Below are 18,420 nucleotides of genomic sequence, written 5' to 3'. Positions count from 1 at the left end.
GGTATTTGTTGTAAACACACATTCAGATTAGTAACTCACTCTCTCTTTGCAGCATTGAAGTGCTCCTGTTAACAGACCTGAGAGTGCACAGGCAGGAGGCCAGCACTCACCCCAGAGATAAGTGTCTCTTGGGCTTTCATTTGACTGATTTGGTAAAATGTGCATGATGAACATGTTTTCTCTGACTGAGTATGTGTTTTTGTGATTAGTTGTGTTTTGCCTACTTTACCTTGCAAATCCACATCCACTCTCCTGCCCCTCTTTCCGGTTATCCTGAATACCAATGCCTGTCCATGCAACATATCCCTGACCCACCTTCCACGCCGGGGTCTCAGAGGCCTGTGTTAGTTTGACCTTGCAGGCACGCAGTCCACGGAGGGGGAGCTTGCTTCGTGCCACTCCTGCGCCTGGACACCGGAGTGTGACAGTACCCATCAGTTGTTGCATCATCATTGTATGTTCTGTACCATGAATGGTACCCATCCTGTTGGACCATTGTTCAACTGTGCTACCTTGGTTGTTCTATCAGTGTGCTTGTACATGTGCTTTGACATTCCCTGCTACCTCAAGTCATCTATTGGAGACTCTTCCAGGGTTTTTTGGTGCCTACAGCCTTTTTCACTGGTTTGTGGGTTTGCCTACTTGGAGTTCTCTGCGATGTGGCATTTTTACCAGTCAAGGTGGGCTCTGAGGGGGCTGGACCCTATTTACACGCAAGCTAGAACATGGAGCCCAAGGGGTAGGGTGATCCTGTAGCCAGGAAGACTTGAAGGAAGAAGGCGACATACCCCAGAGACAGTTGTTCAGAAGGTCAAAGTGATGTGTAGTTGAGGGCCTTTTATTGTTGGACAGTTGGCTTGGCCTACAGTGTTTTGGGCACTCTGAAATTGTAGTTGTCGGGTACTATGTACATGATGTGTTGTGCTGCTCAATGCCTGTACCTGTGTTGTCTTTACTTTTCAGGTGTCAGGGGATTGGTGTGGTTTGACATGCTGGGGTGTTCACATGGCCAATGTTCACATGTGATGTGTACAGGACACTGTGGGTCACTTGATTTCCCATGCATATATTGAGTGCATGTCCCTAATGACACACACAGTTGCACAATGATCCACCACACGTACATCCACCCTTCCATGGCCACAGGTGCACACAGATTGCATTTTCAGGCCCGCTGTGTCCATGCAGCACATGATCTATTGCCATTTGGGTACCCTGTACATGCGTCATTTGGTTGTAGATTTCATTAGTTTTTTTCATGTGATGCTCAAGGTGTATCTGCAACACAATGGCTGCTCAAAGTGCTGTGTGCTGTGCAGTGTGTTGCAGGAGACACACACAGCACACGGGTTCGGGAGTTTGGATTTTGCCATGCCCAATGTGCATGTGAACGGGCATTCAGTGTTGTGTTATTGCTACGACTGTTGGAAGGCATATGTGTCTGACTTTGTATGTGTGGGAGGTTGTTGGTCAGTCATTTCATCTGATTCCATGTGAGGCAGCATTGTCTCATGCCAGATTTCATTTATGACATGTCTCTTTGTATATTATTGGTCATGTGTTTGTCTTTTGCATGCCATGTCATGGTGTAGCAGACAAGGGTGATGTGGTTTGGCAGGGTTTGAGTGATATACCAGGGATTGTGATGGACTGTTTTGCAGGGGTGTGTGATACACACCTTGCATGTGTTCCTTTTGGTCACACAGGATTGTTTGTTTTTATGTAGCTAGGGATACACACAATGTGGCACTTCCGTGGGAACATTCTCCGGGTGGTAAGGTTGTGACAGTTGATTGTCTCTTTGTCATCATCGATTGTCACCTGGTATGTGCCAGGCCTGTGTGCACTCCGCATGGGTGGGAGTTTAGGTGAAAAATGTGGCCACAAGCTGGGTCCGGGCTGCCTCGCCATGTGCCCTGTCCTCTCCCACGGGCAGCGCCTGTGCCTGTGGTTGGGGATGTGGGGGCACCACCATGTCCACCGATACCTCCCGCCGTGTTGCAACATTGTGCAGGACACATGCTGCCACAATGATCCTGCACACTACTGGGGGTGCATATAGTAGCTGCCTACCAGAGCGGTCAAGGGAGCGGAAGCGTGACTTGAGCACTCTGAATGTGCGCTCCACTATGCCCCTGGTTGCAATATGGGCATCGTTGTATCTTACCTGGGGTGGTGTGGTGGGGTTCCAGATTGGCGTCATCATGTGGTTGCTCAGAGCGTAGGTACTGTCCCCTGGGGAGGTGATGATAGTTGAGATTATTAGGGTTTGGGTATTTGTCTGTGTGTGACTTGCATGCATGTGCACAGGCATTTGTACTCACCTAGTAGCCATGTGCCGCCGTGCTGCCCAGCTTCCAGGGCCCGGCTCAGGGAGGACATTCTGTATATGAAACTGTCATGGGTGGAGCCAGGGTAGTTTGAATAGGCAGAAGTGATGATTCCTTTAGCATCGCATACAACCTGCACGTTGATGGAATGCCAGTGCTTGCGGTTTCGATAGATGTGCTCAGTGGCCCTGGGTGGACGTAGGGCCACATGGGTGCAATCTATGGCACCAAGCACTTTGGGGAAATGTGCCACCCTGTAAAAGCCCTGGACCACGGCCGGCCTTTCTGCGGGTGTTCTGGGCATGTATATGTGCCTGCGGACTGAGGGGCATGCAGTGATGATTGCCAACACCTGGTAGAGGCAGCGTGACTGCATGGCCTGTGAGACCCCCCCCACTATGGCAGTGGTCCACTGAAATGACCCAGTGGCCAAAAAATGAAGGACATTAAGCCCCTTCTCCAAGGGGCTCAATGCTTGGGAGCACAGGGTGGGGGAAGTAAGGTCATCTTCCCACTCCCTGACGAGGTCTAGGATGATATGAGGTGGAAACCTATACCTGCCGTAGACGTGGTCGTCAGGCATCCCAAAAAGGCTGGTGCAGGGTAAAAAAAATGCAGGCCCTGGCTATTCTCCTCCTCCTGTGGTGTTCCACGATCCGTGCTGTGACAAATGGGGCATTCATCGTAGCTGTATATACGTGTTTTTTGTTTGCACACACTTTTATACTGTGCGCGGGGACGCTTTCTCCTGCCTTCGTGTGGCGGACGCGTTGACGCCCATGTGCGTCTTTTGTTGTGCGCGGGTTTCCCGTATTCGAATCCATGAATGCAGGTTGTTCGCGTGCGTGTGGGCGTTCCGTGCATTTCCCTGCAGTACTTCCCCAGTTACGCCTTCTTTTTCACGCGTTGTTCCCCATTCCACGTGTTACGCCCCGTGTCCCACCACCTTTTTTTTGTGTGCGCGATGTTGTGCGCTTTACCGTTCGGGATGCTGCAATGACGTGTACGCCCGTGTGCGCCACAGATGGGTTTGGTGCACATCCCGAGAAAAACACGCACAGTGACTTCCATGAATCGCACGCGTGCACTTCCTTTTTCACGCTTGCGTCAGCTTGCGCCACTTTTTTCGGCGCACGTTTGTTCCATGAATCGGCCCCTTAAACGTTTGAATTCCAATTCAAGCCTCATCTTTTCTAGAGCAATGAATTCAGGACTGAGTGTAAGACCTGATGGGGTCCCAGTGGACAAAGGTTGAGGTTGCTGAGCAGATAAGGGAGCAGTGATGCCTCCATTAGGAGACACATTTACTTCCTCTAACTCATCAATAATAGACACATTATCATCCTCATTATTTTCCACATTTGCTGGAGAGTGAGGTATTTCAGACCCACTCCCCAGACTTTGGTTCTTTAACAACTTTTCAATCAATTCAGACTTTTTGCCTTTGGCAGAGAGATTCCTTTCCCAACACATATTTTTCAAATAATACAAATTGACACTAAGGATGGTCTCCTGACGGTAGCTTTCCATATCAGGCATGATTATTATTGCTTTTTACTGATGTTAGCCTTGTGGTTAGTTGATCCAAGGTAATAGCAGCAGTCTAAGTGTAATTACTATACTTGATCCTCACCGCTGTACACCAGTGTTAGGCAGAATTATATGCAGTACCCTTTGGGAACACCACACACAATTAAAACTACAAGCGACAGTACAAATTCACCTTTGGTAGAAGCCTGTAATACACAGTAAAAGTGGTAGTGATGGCTGAGCAGCCAGACTTATCTCAAGATCAAGTGAGCAGTATCAATAGTTACACAAAGGACAGCAATTACTATGATTCAAACAAACACTGACTCAAGGTTTCTGAGTAAAAGAATATACATTTATTCGCACATGAGTTGTATAACATTTCACTAAAGTAAAGCAGTTTAAAAATCACACACTTAATACACCACACCACTCCCAATAGATTCCAGACAAGTTAAGCTCACAAATGAAGTGGGAGCAAAATGGCACTCCAGCAATTTAAAAGGGAGGGAAAGACAAAGTTAGGCAGAAATTGAGCAGCACCAACAGGTGAGTAAGCAGGGCAATCTAGAAAGAGGAACTACAGTGATGGAATCAAATCAAAAAGGCTTAGGGCCAAAGTCAATAGGACAAAAGTCTTTTGCTGAAGATCACACAGTTCAGAGTAGTTTGCGGTTAAGTCTTTGCCAAGAGTTCCGGACGAAGTTAGTCGGCAAAAAAGTTAGTTTAAAGAGGAGAGAAGGACACGCCCTCGGATTGGAGAAAGATTTCACACACGTTCACCGCGGCTGAACGAAATGAACAACCGGATTTGAACAGTGCCTTTAAATGGAGAAGAAGCTGTAGCTGAGGCGGACGTTTCTGGCAGTTCCTGTAGGCTCACGGTTCCTGAAGCGACTGTCGGACTGACATGAAGTAGGAAGACTGGAGGGTCCTGCACTGCCCAAGTAAGAAACCAGCATAAGAGCAAAGCAACAAATAAAAGGTGCGCACCTTAAAACCCAAGCAGGGTCCGACCTTCCTGGCTATCCGGCCCACTGCAGCTCTGTATAGCAAATTCGACCAGAGGAGGGAGTCCTGGCTTGCGGTTTGGACGAACTGGTTGGTCCCACCAGCACAGGGGAAGAAAATTCCTGGAGGATCTTCTCTGTCGTTGAAGTTTGAAGATTCAGACCTGCAGCAGTGCTTCACTGGGCAGTTCAGTCATTGTAGCGGTCCTCTTCTGTCAGCTCCTCACCGGTTCTTTCGTTCCAGTGGCGACTCTTCCTTTCCAGCCCCAGAGACCTGCTTTTTATGCAGTTTTCCCCCATTCACACAGCCTGGCTGTCAATCACACAGCAGGGTGGCTGTCCTCCGGGACAGTCACCACAGCCAATCATTTCAGATCATTTCAGATCCTCCCACACAGCCAATCATCCTGTCCCTCCCACACATACAGGCACCTAAGGAGGACTTCTGCTTAGAAGCCCGCAAAAAGACGGCGAACAAAGGAATCAAACCTGGTTTGGCATGCAGAATAAAACACGAGAAAGACTTTTACAAAAATAAATGGTGAATAAACCCAGCCGGAACCGTAATAAAATAAATATGGTCTAGCGGGTTTAAGTTCAAGGCTACAAAGATAGCATAAAACAATACCAAGGTTATTTAAGATTACAGCGGTAGGTAAAATAGGGTAGTTACCACTGCCAACAGCCAAATCTTGATGAAAAGGGAGCGAAACAATGCTCCAAGAGAAACAGACAAAAAGGGATAACTAGGAACCCTTTCCAGTACTCTATGTAAGATAGGGTGGACTGGATCTTTGGTTTTACAGAGGCTAATAAAGTTAATGGCAACTTTATGTGTTCTGGGAGACAGTAGTCAGTCCCAGAAAATGGAAGCTGAGTTGGGAAGTCTAAAAGACAACCCTGTGTCACTGCACTGAAGGTGCTGTGTAACACACAGTAAAAAAGAGGATGCTTGTGGAGTAGGTGAGGTTCCACAGTCTATGAACACACAACATGTTCACACACAGCAAAACACAAGAGTGGGAAAAAAAAGGCTCACACTCTTACCAGGTGAAAAAAATAAATCCTAGAAATCCAGCAAAGCTGCTGAGAGACTCAGTAGGACTCAGTAGGTAAGGGAAATTAGCCATTCTGGAGAATTCTCCCTTACAGTAACATATTCTTTCATGTTGTGTCTATACACTGCCCATATCATGAGAATCCACCACCTGACAAAGTGTTACTGTTTATTATTTTGCCCCCGTCTGTACCAGATTTCTAACAAAGCTTTGTTTATTTATAAAACATGTTGGTTCCAGCCACTGTTTGTCCCTGTAACCTATTCAAAAAACATTGTAGGCATCTGGTATAGGGACAGCAGAAAATGAACCATAATACAGGATATACTGCAAAATGTGCACAATGGGATTAGACAAGTTATACTGGCAGACTGTTGCAAAACATTCAATGAAAACAATAACGTGCGATAAGGAGATTAGTAAAAAAAATAATAGTGTAAAACAAACAAGTGTTCACTTAAACACAACTGCAAAGGTGACAAAACATTTAATATATTGTCGTATAGAATAGATTCCATGGTCTGTAGAATGGACACCATCAAGTGGAAAACATGTACTTCAAAGATGCAAGGCAGCCCATGATCATGAATGAAGGCACACATTTGATTTGTTTTGTTCATTTATAATGCACATATTTCCTCATGAATGGAGAAAGCTGGACAGAAAAGCTGTATCTGTGCGTAAATGATACTCAGGATGAAAAAGGGGAATTGTGAAAAACTTTGAAAAAGGTAGGTTTTACATTTTTTCATAAGGAGAAGTAGGAGTCGGTTATAAAAAGATCAGCAGGGAGCGAGTTCCAGGTGCAAGGGCCCATCAGCGAGAAGCATCTAGCACCTTGGTGCACAAAGTGGGAAGAACATACAACCAAAAGGTGTTGATCAGAAGATCGTAAGGACCGAGCAGGATGGTAAGGCAGAAACTTAGTTGCAAGATAGGTGGGGGCAAGGCCACACAGGCTCTTAAAAACTAAACTTGTGTCTTAAAAAAGAATCCTCTGTTGTACTGGCAGTCAATGAAATTCTCTGTCGTGTTAGGAAATAGATGTATATTTCGGCACACCAAAAAGAAGTCTTATAGCTGCATTGTATTATTTTTGAAGACAGTGGATTTGTTTTCTGGATTACCTGAAAGGATGGCATTACAGTAGTCCAGTTTAGATTTGATCAGTGAGCTGACAACCACCGCTCGATCGTTCTCTGAGATTAGAGGGAAACTAGGTCATAAGAGTCTGAGGCAGAAATATATAGACTTCACTGTTTCACTAACCTGCTGATTGCAGTCCAAATTAGACTGCCAGATACAGCCAAGATATTTTTTACTGGATTAACATAGGATGTTGGAATGTGAAATGAGTCGGGTAAGGATGGTATCTTAGAAGGATGATCCAAGAGATGTTTTGGGACAAAAAAATTACCTGCATTATATTGGATGTCAACCATCTTAATTACATACAAATAATTCTGAATGTTTTATGTGTAGGAGTGATAATGCAAATCAAATTTAGAGAAAATACTCAGGAGTTGCCGAATGTAAATATTAAACAACAGAGGTGATGGAGAGGAAGCCTGTGGAACCTCACATGGGACCGATAGTGAGCTAGAGTAATATATTCTTATTGTGACATTTTGGGTTCGCTCAGATAAAAAAAGAAGTGAACCATTTTAAAGAATCTTCTGACTAATTAGCAACTTCATTCAATCTAGATTGAAGAATATTGAAATTAACTGTGTCAAATGCTGCCGAAAGGTCGAGCTTGACGAGCAAGCTCAGGTTGCCCTCATAATCAGATCTCAGAATGTCATCTAGTTGTTAAGAAGTGCTGTTTATGTTCCATGACGGGACTGAAACTCAATTGAAAGGGGTTCGTCCATAAACCTTTGTAGTTGGCTAGTAACTACTTTCATGAGAAGCTTTGCAGGCCATGTCAGGCCAGCAATAGGGTGATAATTCTGGAGTATATAAAGGTCCAGTGAGGATTTATTTAACAAGGGGTTAGGGATTGATCCTTTGAGTTCTTTGGGGACAGTACATTGAGACAGGGAGGAATTAACTACGCAAGTAAATAATTTGCATAATTCAGTAGCATGATGTTTGGCCAGACATGCAGATAGGTAATCATAGGTATCATTTATGGGTTTCAGTACCATAATTAGGGTAATTATTTCCTCAGTAGTTGATAGGCTGACATTAAAAATGTGAGTATGAATAGTTGTTTCAGGGTTTGTTTCAGAAATGGGGGTGAAAGGAGTAGGGAGACATGCTTGTTTTGGGTCACATTGACTTTTTCCTGAAAAAACGAACTGAACTCATTCCAGCTTCGGAGATGGATGCCAACTTGGATTGGATAATTGCTTGATGACATCAAACCACTTTTTTGTCTTATTAATCGCTATTTTAACATGGTTTTGCAGAAAGCTTGCTTTGGCAGAGAGGACGGATTTATTACAGAGATAAAGGGCTACCTTTTCAGTATTACAATAAGTGGGGTTGTTACTTTTTCGCCATAGTTTTTCTTTCTTCCTGTAATCCCATTTATCCCTAAAGTGCCCATGCAACTTCATTTCACAATCAAGATTGTCTGCCATTTTGAGGCTATGCTCAACACAAAGCACTGGATCGGTTGAATTGAGGAGTCCCAAACTATCCATAAATGACATGACATACTGGCCTAAAAAACACAACAAATATACAATGCAACAGTGGGCCTCATTCCGAGTACGGCGCTAACCAATGGCGCTATTAACGCCTTGGTTGACGCCGTACCCGGACCGGCAGCGCCTTGGTGGTTGGCGGAATTACCGCCCCATTCCAAGGTTGGCGGGGCGGTAATTCCCCAATCCCCATTTACCCTTCCCCATTCCCATTCATGCCCCATAGGGCATAATGGGAGTGGGGAAGGCGTCAATTACGCCACCGTAAATTACGGTGGCGTAATTAACATCAAGGTCCCTTAGCGCCATGGTATTTAACGCCTGCTAAAAGCAGGTGTTAAAAGCACCATGGCGCTAAGGGAACTCGGAGTATGGCGGTAAGGGATTACCGCCACCGCTCTCGTTAGCGGTGGCCGCTATCCCTTACCGCCATACTCGGAATGAGGCCCAGTGTGTCTTACATGGAGACACAAAGGACCACGAAAAGCTATAGCGGAACCAATGTTAAACTGTACAAAGACACAAATCCACATGGACACACACACATATTCTTGTTGCACAATCTAAAGGGTATGTGCTATCACATGCAAACGCTTGATTTGTTACTCCTAGATTTGTATGCAGAACATTGCAATTTTAATCATAAAACAACATGCAACATGTGTCACACTGACACGCGCCCTGTGTAACCACACCTCTGCATACCCATGCAGCATATAGTCTTATAGCGCCACCAGCATGCAGTGCACTCATCCTAGACATGACATACACCTGTAGGCCAGCCGCCACTGTGTTGCCAAGGCCAATAAAACACATATGTTCTCTGTTCATTCCAATTAAACACTAATACATACACACATAATCCAACACAAAAAATCACATTAAAGCATACTGTTGTCTCTGTTTATTTGACAGGCTATCTACTACATGGAAACTACTGCAACTATGCTTAAAATCATGCAAAAACATGGGAAATAGGGTTTTTCCCATTTTTTTCCCATGATTTTAAGTACATGAGTTTGGCTTACAAGTCTGATTCCCATTGTCTGAGTATAGGTGCACTCATGCATGCACACCATAATAAATGATCAGGCCTGCAACTCCATTGCAAAAGCATCACACATGCTCCCAATCACAAACCATGCATAAAAAAAAGACTTGAAAAAAGAACTCCCCACCACATTCAAGTATGCACATTGTTACAGAAATAAAGGACTTTAACATCAGGTATAAACCTGCTTCCAAACAATTTAACCACGAAAAAATACACGCACAATACACAAACCCCAGAAATCCATCTTAAACTTCATGCAAGACACTCAACATTACAAACACAGACGATACCGTTATCCAGTGCTCCAAAACAAATCAACGCCTCACTACATGTGTTACCTAATGCAGGGAATCCTTAAAGCCACTACCCCAGCACCCACTGAACTCCCACCCAAATACAAGACAACACATCTTCAAACAAAACATTGGTACTGGTCAGTAATTCCAAGGGAATCCCCCAGAACTCACACATTACCTCCAATCACACATACATCACATTTCAAAGCACATAGAAAAACTAAATAAAACATCTCAGGACGTGTCACCTACTGACAGGGAATCAGTGAATCCTCATAGCCACTTCCCAGCACTCAATTATGCAACTCAAAGGCAATCTTTTATTGATTTTTACATTTTTATTTAGGTTTTTGGTTTAATTATACACCTTTCACCTGTTACACAATGTCACTTAAACAGTATTAAAATTCATAAAACCATTTAGAAAAAGTATCAAAACCCACATTTAAAATATAAAAATGCATCATCAATAAAACACATTATTGTCCACAAAAAATGTTCTTCACATAATTGGTCAGTGCTATTGTCATTGTCACATGTTCACCACGGACTATCATTGGCCACCAATCCTCTGCAGTTGAGGTGTTAGATCTTTCAAAAGTCATTCCCAGATGCAATGTCAATTTTTCCGACAGCCCAGGACAAAATAATATGAAATGATGCAAGGTTTTCACAGCTGCCCCGTATCACAAAACCTGCAATTAAGATTTGTTCCCTTCCATATTTTCCTCACCATCAAGATCTCCTTGGTGGGTACAAGTTCAGTCGAAACCTTATGAATCTCGAAATGTAGAAACTACTCGGGATGAGTCTTAAGTATCCCGGCACAGTGTCTTAAGCTCGACTTTCCACATTAAAATCTTTATACATCCTGTCCTAGGTTCATGCTCCAGATAATGCGCTCACTGAGAATGGCCATAGATAAAGCATCTTTTCTCCCCAACATCCACCACCTTCCTGTTACGCCCAGCCGGCCCCCACTGATTGGGGTGGTAAATAGGCATGACGCTGCCTGTGCTTATAATACTGCCATTAGAATGCCAGGAGAAGGCTGGAAAGGTAGCTCTGGGGCAATGCGTTGGTCTTAGAAGCATGACAATGCAGAGCTACACAGGTTTGAATTCCCTACTACTGTGCTAAGATACTGCTCCCTGGTATTAAGTGCGATACAAAACATTAATTCATTTTTAATCAATAAACACCAGCAATTGACAATGCTAATACGCAAGTGTAGTGCTTACTGGACACACTGGGCACCCATGCTATTGAGGCAGTGCCCAGTGGTGCTCTACTGCATGTATACATGCTGACAAATCATCTACTTCACCCCACAGGGGCAAACTTGTAGAAGATGTTCCTTCATTCTTCCCAATGGATTCCAATCAGAGAGGAGAACCGATATCTATTGGAATGTTTTTCTACTTTATGCTTTAATTTCCTATGCATTCCTAGTAGTTATATTTTTATTACATTTAGTTTTCATGAACACAAACCCATGATTACAAAATTAAAATGTGATTTGGGGAGAATCTTTGAAACACATTCATAGATCCTTCTAGTTTTAATGTGCACATTTAATGTGACTGTTTTTTTAATGCAGAAAATATCCTGTATTTTGCTTGCTATTTATTGGCCTTTTTAAAAATAGTCACCTGCTGTAGACAAATGAGTTAAACAAACTAAAAAAAAAAAAACGGAATGCCACCGGGTGAGAAGTAGCATATTTATTTTCGGATGTAACTAATAAGAAAACATTTCCATTTTTTTCGGAGTCACTGATAAGTGACTAATTGCCTGCAGCTGCAAAATGTGATTAGTTCCAAGACATGAAGACAGTCTTTCTTGTACTTTCTTTTCATTCACAGTAAATTATTGTGCACCGGGCGGTTAGTAAAACATAGATTTTGTTATTTCAGTTTTTTGTTTTTTTTTGTCACGATAAACCTATGTGCCTTAGAGTTCGTAACATCAAGAATGTAGAGAAAAGTGCAACGTTCTGCAAACAGATGCATCCCAATATTCTAAATGAAAAGGAATCTTTACCTATTACCCAAGAGATAATGAGCAGCTCCATCCAGGAAAAGCTGGAGGTTGTCACCCTGAACAACTGTTTTCCATTATTGTCTGGGTACGTTTCGTTGGGCCGGAGCTTCGTGCCTTCAAATCTGTCAGCGGCATTCATGACCAGCAAACCGAGGAAAATGGTGAAAGAGGCGGCATGTGCCACAAACTTCATGAACGGCCCACGCAGGATCTTTCCCAACTGCAAGAAAGGTGACAAAGCGCAAGGATTATCTAAAGCTCGTTTGATGGGAGCAATATGCCAAACAACACAAAAAGTGTGAACAGACGCTGAATATACATGAGTGACTTATGTCACGCCAAATGAAGAGTCAACCCTGTAGGTGTGCTACCATTGGTTAGCAAACTCACCAAATTAAACGCAGGGCATAATAGGGATTGCATTCATGTTAGCCAACTCTGAAAAACATGTTTGTGGTCATACACCTGCATATTATCTTTTCAGAATACATTTTTATTTGCACTTTTCAATCAGAATATCTCGGGTGAACATAAAGAGAAAATATTGAATCCAACCGATTAAGGTTCCCCTTAATGCTGTCCCCCTCCCCATCAACTTCCCTAAAACATGTACAACAACAATAGATAAAATGGTAGACTGCAGATAGGAGAGTGACCCAAGTCCACTTTATCCACTGCTTAGGTTCCCCTTCACAGCCTTTTTTTCAAATATTCTAATGTGGGCTTCCTGAGACATCAGTTCCGTCCACTAAGTAAATAAGTTCATTAATGTCGACTTCTAATACCTCATTACAACCCTTCTTGAATTTGCCAGGGCTAAGTTTCTCCACTTTGACTGTTGATTGGCTAGTTCCTCTTGGATCCGTGGCTCACCAAGGGTTGACAGACAAGCTGATTCATCAAGTAGGATATCTCGGTTCACCTCCATGATCTTCAAGATTGTACATCAGAAACTTTAAAGGGGGGTTGATTCCAATACCATATGGAGGGATGCACCTGCAATGGCACATCCTCACATCTTCTGACTAGGATCACTCTATTTAGGGAGGGAAATTATCATATGCTGATGAAATTGCCTGCCTTTTATTGCCAGAGGTTTTAAAGCATTTGTTGGAGGTTTAGTCTTGTGGCAGGGAGTTACCCATTTCGGTCAAGAAGGATGAAATTATTTCAAAAAGTCTTCATGTGAGAGATTATATGACTTTGTTGATTGATAAAGATATCCAACTGTCCTTATTTAATGCTCTGTCCAAGATAAGCAGGTATCCTGTCATCTCCCAACCTCCAGAAAGGCTATCACTGATCAATGCAAAGGTTGTTGGTCAGGCAGAATGTGGCTCTTGGGTTAAACCTAACAGGATATTTTCGTTGTAATGTATACCCTTCCAAATCACTCTGGATTGTTACAAAACTGTGTTAGCTGTTGAGGGGAGGGAAGTGGTTCTTCAGACTGACTAGGGAAGCACACTTCTGCATCTTTCTTTGAAGAGGTTCTCCAGTTTAATACATACCGTATCATCCTACCAGAGGAGCACTGTTAGTATTCTGGTCATATTCTTAAAGAAGGAGAGTGGCGTCAGCAACAGAAGCATACTAAAGCAGGTAAATTAAGGCAGTAATACCATCTTTAGAAATGACCACCTCTGCATTGGGTGGGTCTTCCAGATCGGTTCGAGCCTCTAAGCCATCTCCCACAGCTCACCAGCATTCACACTAACCATTGTTGTGAGAGATCTTTGACGTTTGGTTCAAAGGTAGGTGATTTCATGGGTCAGTCTCATTTTTGGTATAATAGAATGATGAATGTAAATACCTCTGTCCATCATTGGGAGAATCTCTGTTTTCTCCAATTGATTTCATACCCTGATATGGCTCTGAACAGAGTGTTTAAAGACCCTGGAAGTCAGCTTTGGGGTTTTGGAAGGAGAATAGGATATGACCTGCCTTAACAGCATTTTGCTCAAAGAGAGGGAACAGCAGTGGGGAAAGGATACCATCTTCTCTCTCTCTCTCTCTCTCCAGTGTCCATAGGGTTGAGATGGCTTGGCCAGTGAAAATATATGTTTCTTGTTGTTCATACAGGTTCTTGATGCTGCTCATACATCTGCCAGAAAAGCCAAATTCTAGTAGAGTGTAAAAAGATAGGGCCACTCAACACTATCAAATATTTTCTTCACATCAATTGATATTGAGGTCAGTTGACAAGGCAAAGTGGGCTTTGTTTGTAATGTGTGAGAGGCTTTGCATATAGGCCATGGACATTGTCTCAGTGATTGATCACACTTGGCTAGGTTGTATCAGTTCTTTTATGTGTGGCTGGACATGGATGAGAGATACTTTTACCACAATGTTCAGGTCCAGATTCAACCGGGAGTTAGACCACACACTAAGGAAGTTGTCATATACTCAGCTACAGAGGATAAAGAGGATTGTTATTGACATTGAGCAATGTAGAGAGGAGCTTGAGAAGTTGTGTGATACAATTAGAATTAGTGGACACCATGAGCAACATCTTCAGGCAGTGGTAGAGAGAACTGTAACCAAAACCAGGGCATCCCTTTTACATACCAACACAGTTAGAAATACACCGGCTCTAGTTAATATATCTAAATTCTCACTGCAAATCAACGGGATTCGAAAAAGCATCCTTAAACATTGGGAAAAATGAAAGAATGATGATAGAACAAAAGGATGTGTATCAGATCCCCTTGTTTTTGCATCTAAATGCAGTCAGAATCGACATGATTTACGTGTTGGCACAGAAAGTCATGCTGCCACTAGATAGGTACTAAGACATGCAGGTACATACCCTTGTCTCAATTGTGGAATTTGTTACAGCATAATAAAGGGATCCTGGAACTGGGAAGAGAACCCCTTTGAGAAGATATGCAACTTGTAAAGCTGATCATGACATGTAATTTATTGAATGTCCATGTGGCTTGTAGTACTTTGGACAGACATCCAGGAAGGCAAGAATACACTAGAATGAGAATAGATCCTGCATATGTACAGGCAAAATGAACCAATCAGTGGCTTGACATTACAAAGAACAAGGGCATTCGATGGTACAGATGAGATTCCGAGTTTTGGAAGTGATTGTTAAGAAGGGATTCAGAGGCAACAGCTAAAGAAGGCTTGAACAGAGGGAAGCACTTTCGGTGCATCGTCTGTACTCACTCACACCTGGTGGTATGAATGAGGAATTAAATGTACACTGTTTTCTGTGATGAGATGGATACCATGAAGACTCTGTTATGAATATTGATCCTCATTGCACATTATTGTATTGAATATTTTTTCTAATGAGAATGTCCTGTGCACCTCACGGCAGCATGGCGTTGCGAAGTGATCATGCCATACAGAGAACGTATATTAAGTTCTATGTACAACATTTGGCTCTGTTTCATTTGAGCAGCAGGTTGGAATGCCTAATACGTTACTACTTACATTTCTTTGCTACTATGGGCCTCATTACGACCCGTGCGGTAACCATGGTGCTAGTAGCGCCATGGTTGCCGCCGGTATTTTACCGATTCCGCCATGGTGAATGGTAGAATTACCGCCCCATTCCAAGGTTGGCGGGGCGGTAATTCCCCATTCATCATTGACCCTTCCCCATTCCCATTTTTGCCCCCATAGGGCTCAATGGAAATGGGGAAGGCGGTAGTTACGGTACTGCAAATTGCGGTACCATAATTACCTCCAAGGTCCCTTTGCGGGTCCAATCCTTAACGGCTGGTAAAACCAGGCGTTAAGGTAGGGACCCGCAAAGGGACCTCGTAATTAGGCGGTAAGGGGTTAACAGAGCCTCCACCTTTTACAGCGCCGTTAACCCCTTACCGCCCGGGTCGTAATGAGGCCCTATGTGTGTATTGAGGCAAGATTACATTGGGAAGACACCATATTGATTACAGGATCCTAGTGACTGATTCAGGATGTTAGTAACCTAGCTGTTTTGCTTAGTACATGTTTTTCAGGACTGGGACACATGCATTCATTATTGTGGCTCACAGGATCGACCTGCCTTCAGCAGAGTCATTTCAAATTCATACATTAAGCTGCATATATATATTCAGTAAAAGAACTTTGTTAACGGGACGTTATGGTTAAGTTGTGCAACTAAAAACCTATGAAATTCAGTGAAAAAACTTTGTTAAAGGGACGTTATGGTTCCAAGTAAAATCGAAAAACCCCTGAAATTCGCCAGTTATGGTAAGCTAAGCAACCATAACTCGCGCCACCACTGTGCACTGCTAAGCCTAACACCCAGGACATCAAAGATGACATCCCAAATGTCATTGATGACATCACTGATGACATCACATGTCTGACTCCCCCTTTTTTCCTTTCCTGACATATCTACGCCACATGATTTTCTTCAGTAACAGTCAGGAACAAAAAATTGTAAATTACTATATTCGTAGACTTATCCTTCAAGTATGTTCTTAGAATAATTCCCTTATGGTCCAGTCATATCATAAGAAACATATACATAGGGGAAGACACAACCTTGAAAGACAGCAATCCTTTTTGTGCATTAAAATTATCAGTAGATTTATCAGCACTTTCTGATACTTTTGATGTTTTTTTATTACTGTACTTTCCCTGAATATGCTCATATTTTTACATGTTGTACTCACACTCGTTTCCTTAGGGTCCAGACACATCATGTGATATATATAGAAAGGGTAAGTAACAGCTTTGAAACAGAGCAATCATTTCTCTGCATAAAGGTAATCAGTTAGGTTATGAACACTTTCTGCTACTATTGCTGTTTCTTTTTCTTACTTCAATTCCCTTGTATGTATTCATATTTGTATGTGGCGTTGTCTCTTTGTGATTTGTCTATAATAATGCAATGATGTAGCAAGAGGGTTTTATTACCTACGCATCACAAGTTTCACTGTACGCAAAACTCTTATAAGAAAACAGTTATCATTTCACTATTCAACATGGCAAGCTTATGAATATTGCACCACCATCATGTATGCTGCACACAAAGCCTATGTTTCTACATGAGTACCTTAGTATACTGGATTGAAGTTAATAATAGAATGCTATTTATATCAATGCATAGCTTAATGCACTGATTAGCACTTGATATTTATTCCAATAATCTTTGACACTTTTTATATTAACATTACACTAAGAATCCCTTGTACAGACTTTTCATGAAAGGTAAATGTGCATGTGATGTCATCAGTGATGTCATCAATGACATTTGTGATGTCACCTTTGATGTCCTGGGTGCTAGGCTTAGCAGTGCACGGTGGTGGCACGAGTTATGGTTGCTTAGCTTACCATAACTGGTGAATTTCAGGGGTTTTTCAGTTTTACTTGGAACCATAACGTCCCTTTAACAAAGTTTTTTCACTGAATTTCATAGGTTTTTAGTTGCGCAACTTAACCATAACGTCCCGTTAACAAAGTTTTTTTACTGAATTGTATAGGTTTTATTAGCGCAACTTAACCATAATGTCCCGTTAACAAAGTTTTTTTACTGAATATCATAGGTTTTTAGTAGTGCAAGTTAACCATAAACTCCCTTTAACAAACTTCTTTCATTAGCACGCAGACAATATACAAAGATGGAGTGTAAAAAGCAATTTCTCAGGGATGGCTTTACACAGAATGTTGCAAAGTAAGAATTTATGCTTGTTCACAGTGAAGGTCAGCTGCTTCCATTTTTTGCTCGTGGGCCGGTGTGGCCCACGGCTCGCACTGTAAGGTTCTATTGTTTTTTGACCTTGACAGACAGGGATCGTGCCAAAAGACTTCTTTTGAAGGAGGGGTGCAAAAACGTAAGAGACGATAAGGATGACATTTCTGAAATGAAACTGCTTTTATATATTATATCACTATGAGAAAGATTGTTGGCACAGACGGAGTCCTATTTAGGGACTGCATTACGCGTAGAAAATGGAAAATGCCAATATAATGGCCCTCATTAGGACCCTGGTGCTAAGGGGTTTGCGCCAGCGTTAGCTGCTCCGACCCCTTACCGCCAACTACGAGTTCCCATAGCGCCATGGTCATTTTTCCGCCCGCTTTTTGCGGGCGTAAAAATCCATGGCGCTATGGGACCTCGGTGTTAATTACGCCACCGTAGTGTACGGTGGCGTAATTAACACCTTCCCCACTCCCATTGAGCCCTATGGGGCCGAAATGGGAATGGGGAAGGGTAAATGGGTCAATGGGGACTTACCGCCCCGCCGACCTCGGAATGGGGCGGTAAGTCCGCCATCCGCCATGGCGTAAAGGGACTTTGCGCCATGGCGGAAAAGTCCGCCGATGGCGGAAAAAATCCGCCAGGGTCGTAATGAGGGCCAATGTAAGTAACCCTTTAGATTATTTTATACCGGAATATAATAACAGTAGCATGGCATTAAAGCCCGGTTAAGTTGTACTTGTTTGTTCAACGTGGCATATTGTTTTGTACCGCGCA

The 18,420-nt window shown here is 42.9% G+C and overlaps 1 protein-coding gene across 1 annotated transcript in view; it reads right to left on the bottom strand.

Moving 5' to 3' along the window:
* Positions 1-18,420, bottom strand: part of TRPC6 (transient receptor potential cation channel subfamily C member 6) — a 1,461,060-nt gene that overhangs the window by 739,435 nt on the left and 703,205 nt on the right. The window contains exon 5 of the mRNA XM_069639093.1: positions 11,976-12,195. Within this exon, the coding sequence (XP_069495194.1) occupies positions 11,976-12,195 (220 nt within the window). The remainder of the gene's footprint in view (positions 1-11,975; positions 12,196-18,420) is intronic.

This window comes from Ambystoma mexicanum, chromosome 7q, assembly GCF_040938575.1.
Source record: "Ambystoma mexicanum isolate Mex_15411 chromosome 7q, UKY_AmexF1_1, whole genome shotgun sequence".
NCBI classification, from domain to species: domain Eukaryota; kingdom Metazoa; phylum Chordata; class Amphibia; order Caudata; family Ambystomatidae; genus Ambystoma; species Ambystoma mexicanum.
This window is presented reverse-complemented; position numbering and strand designations above follow the sequence as displayed.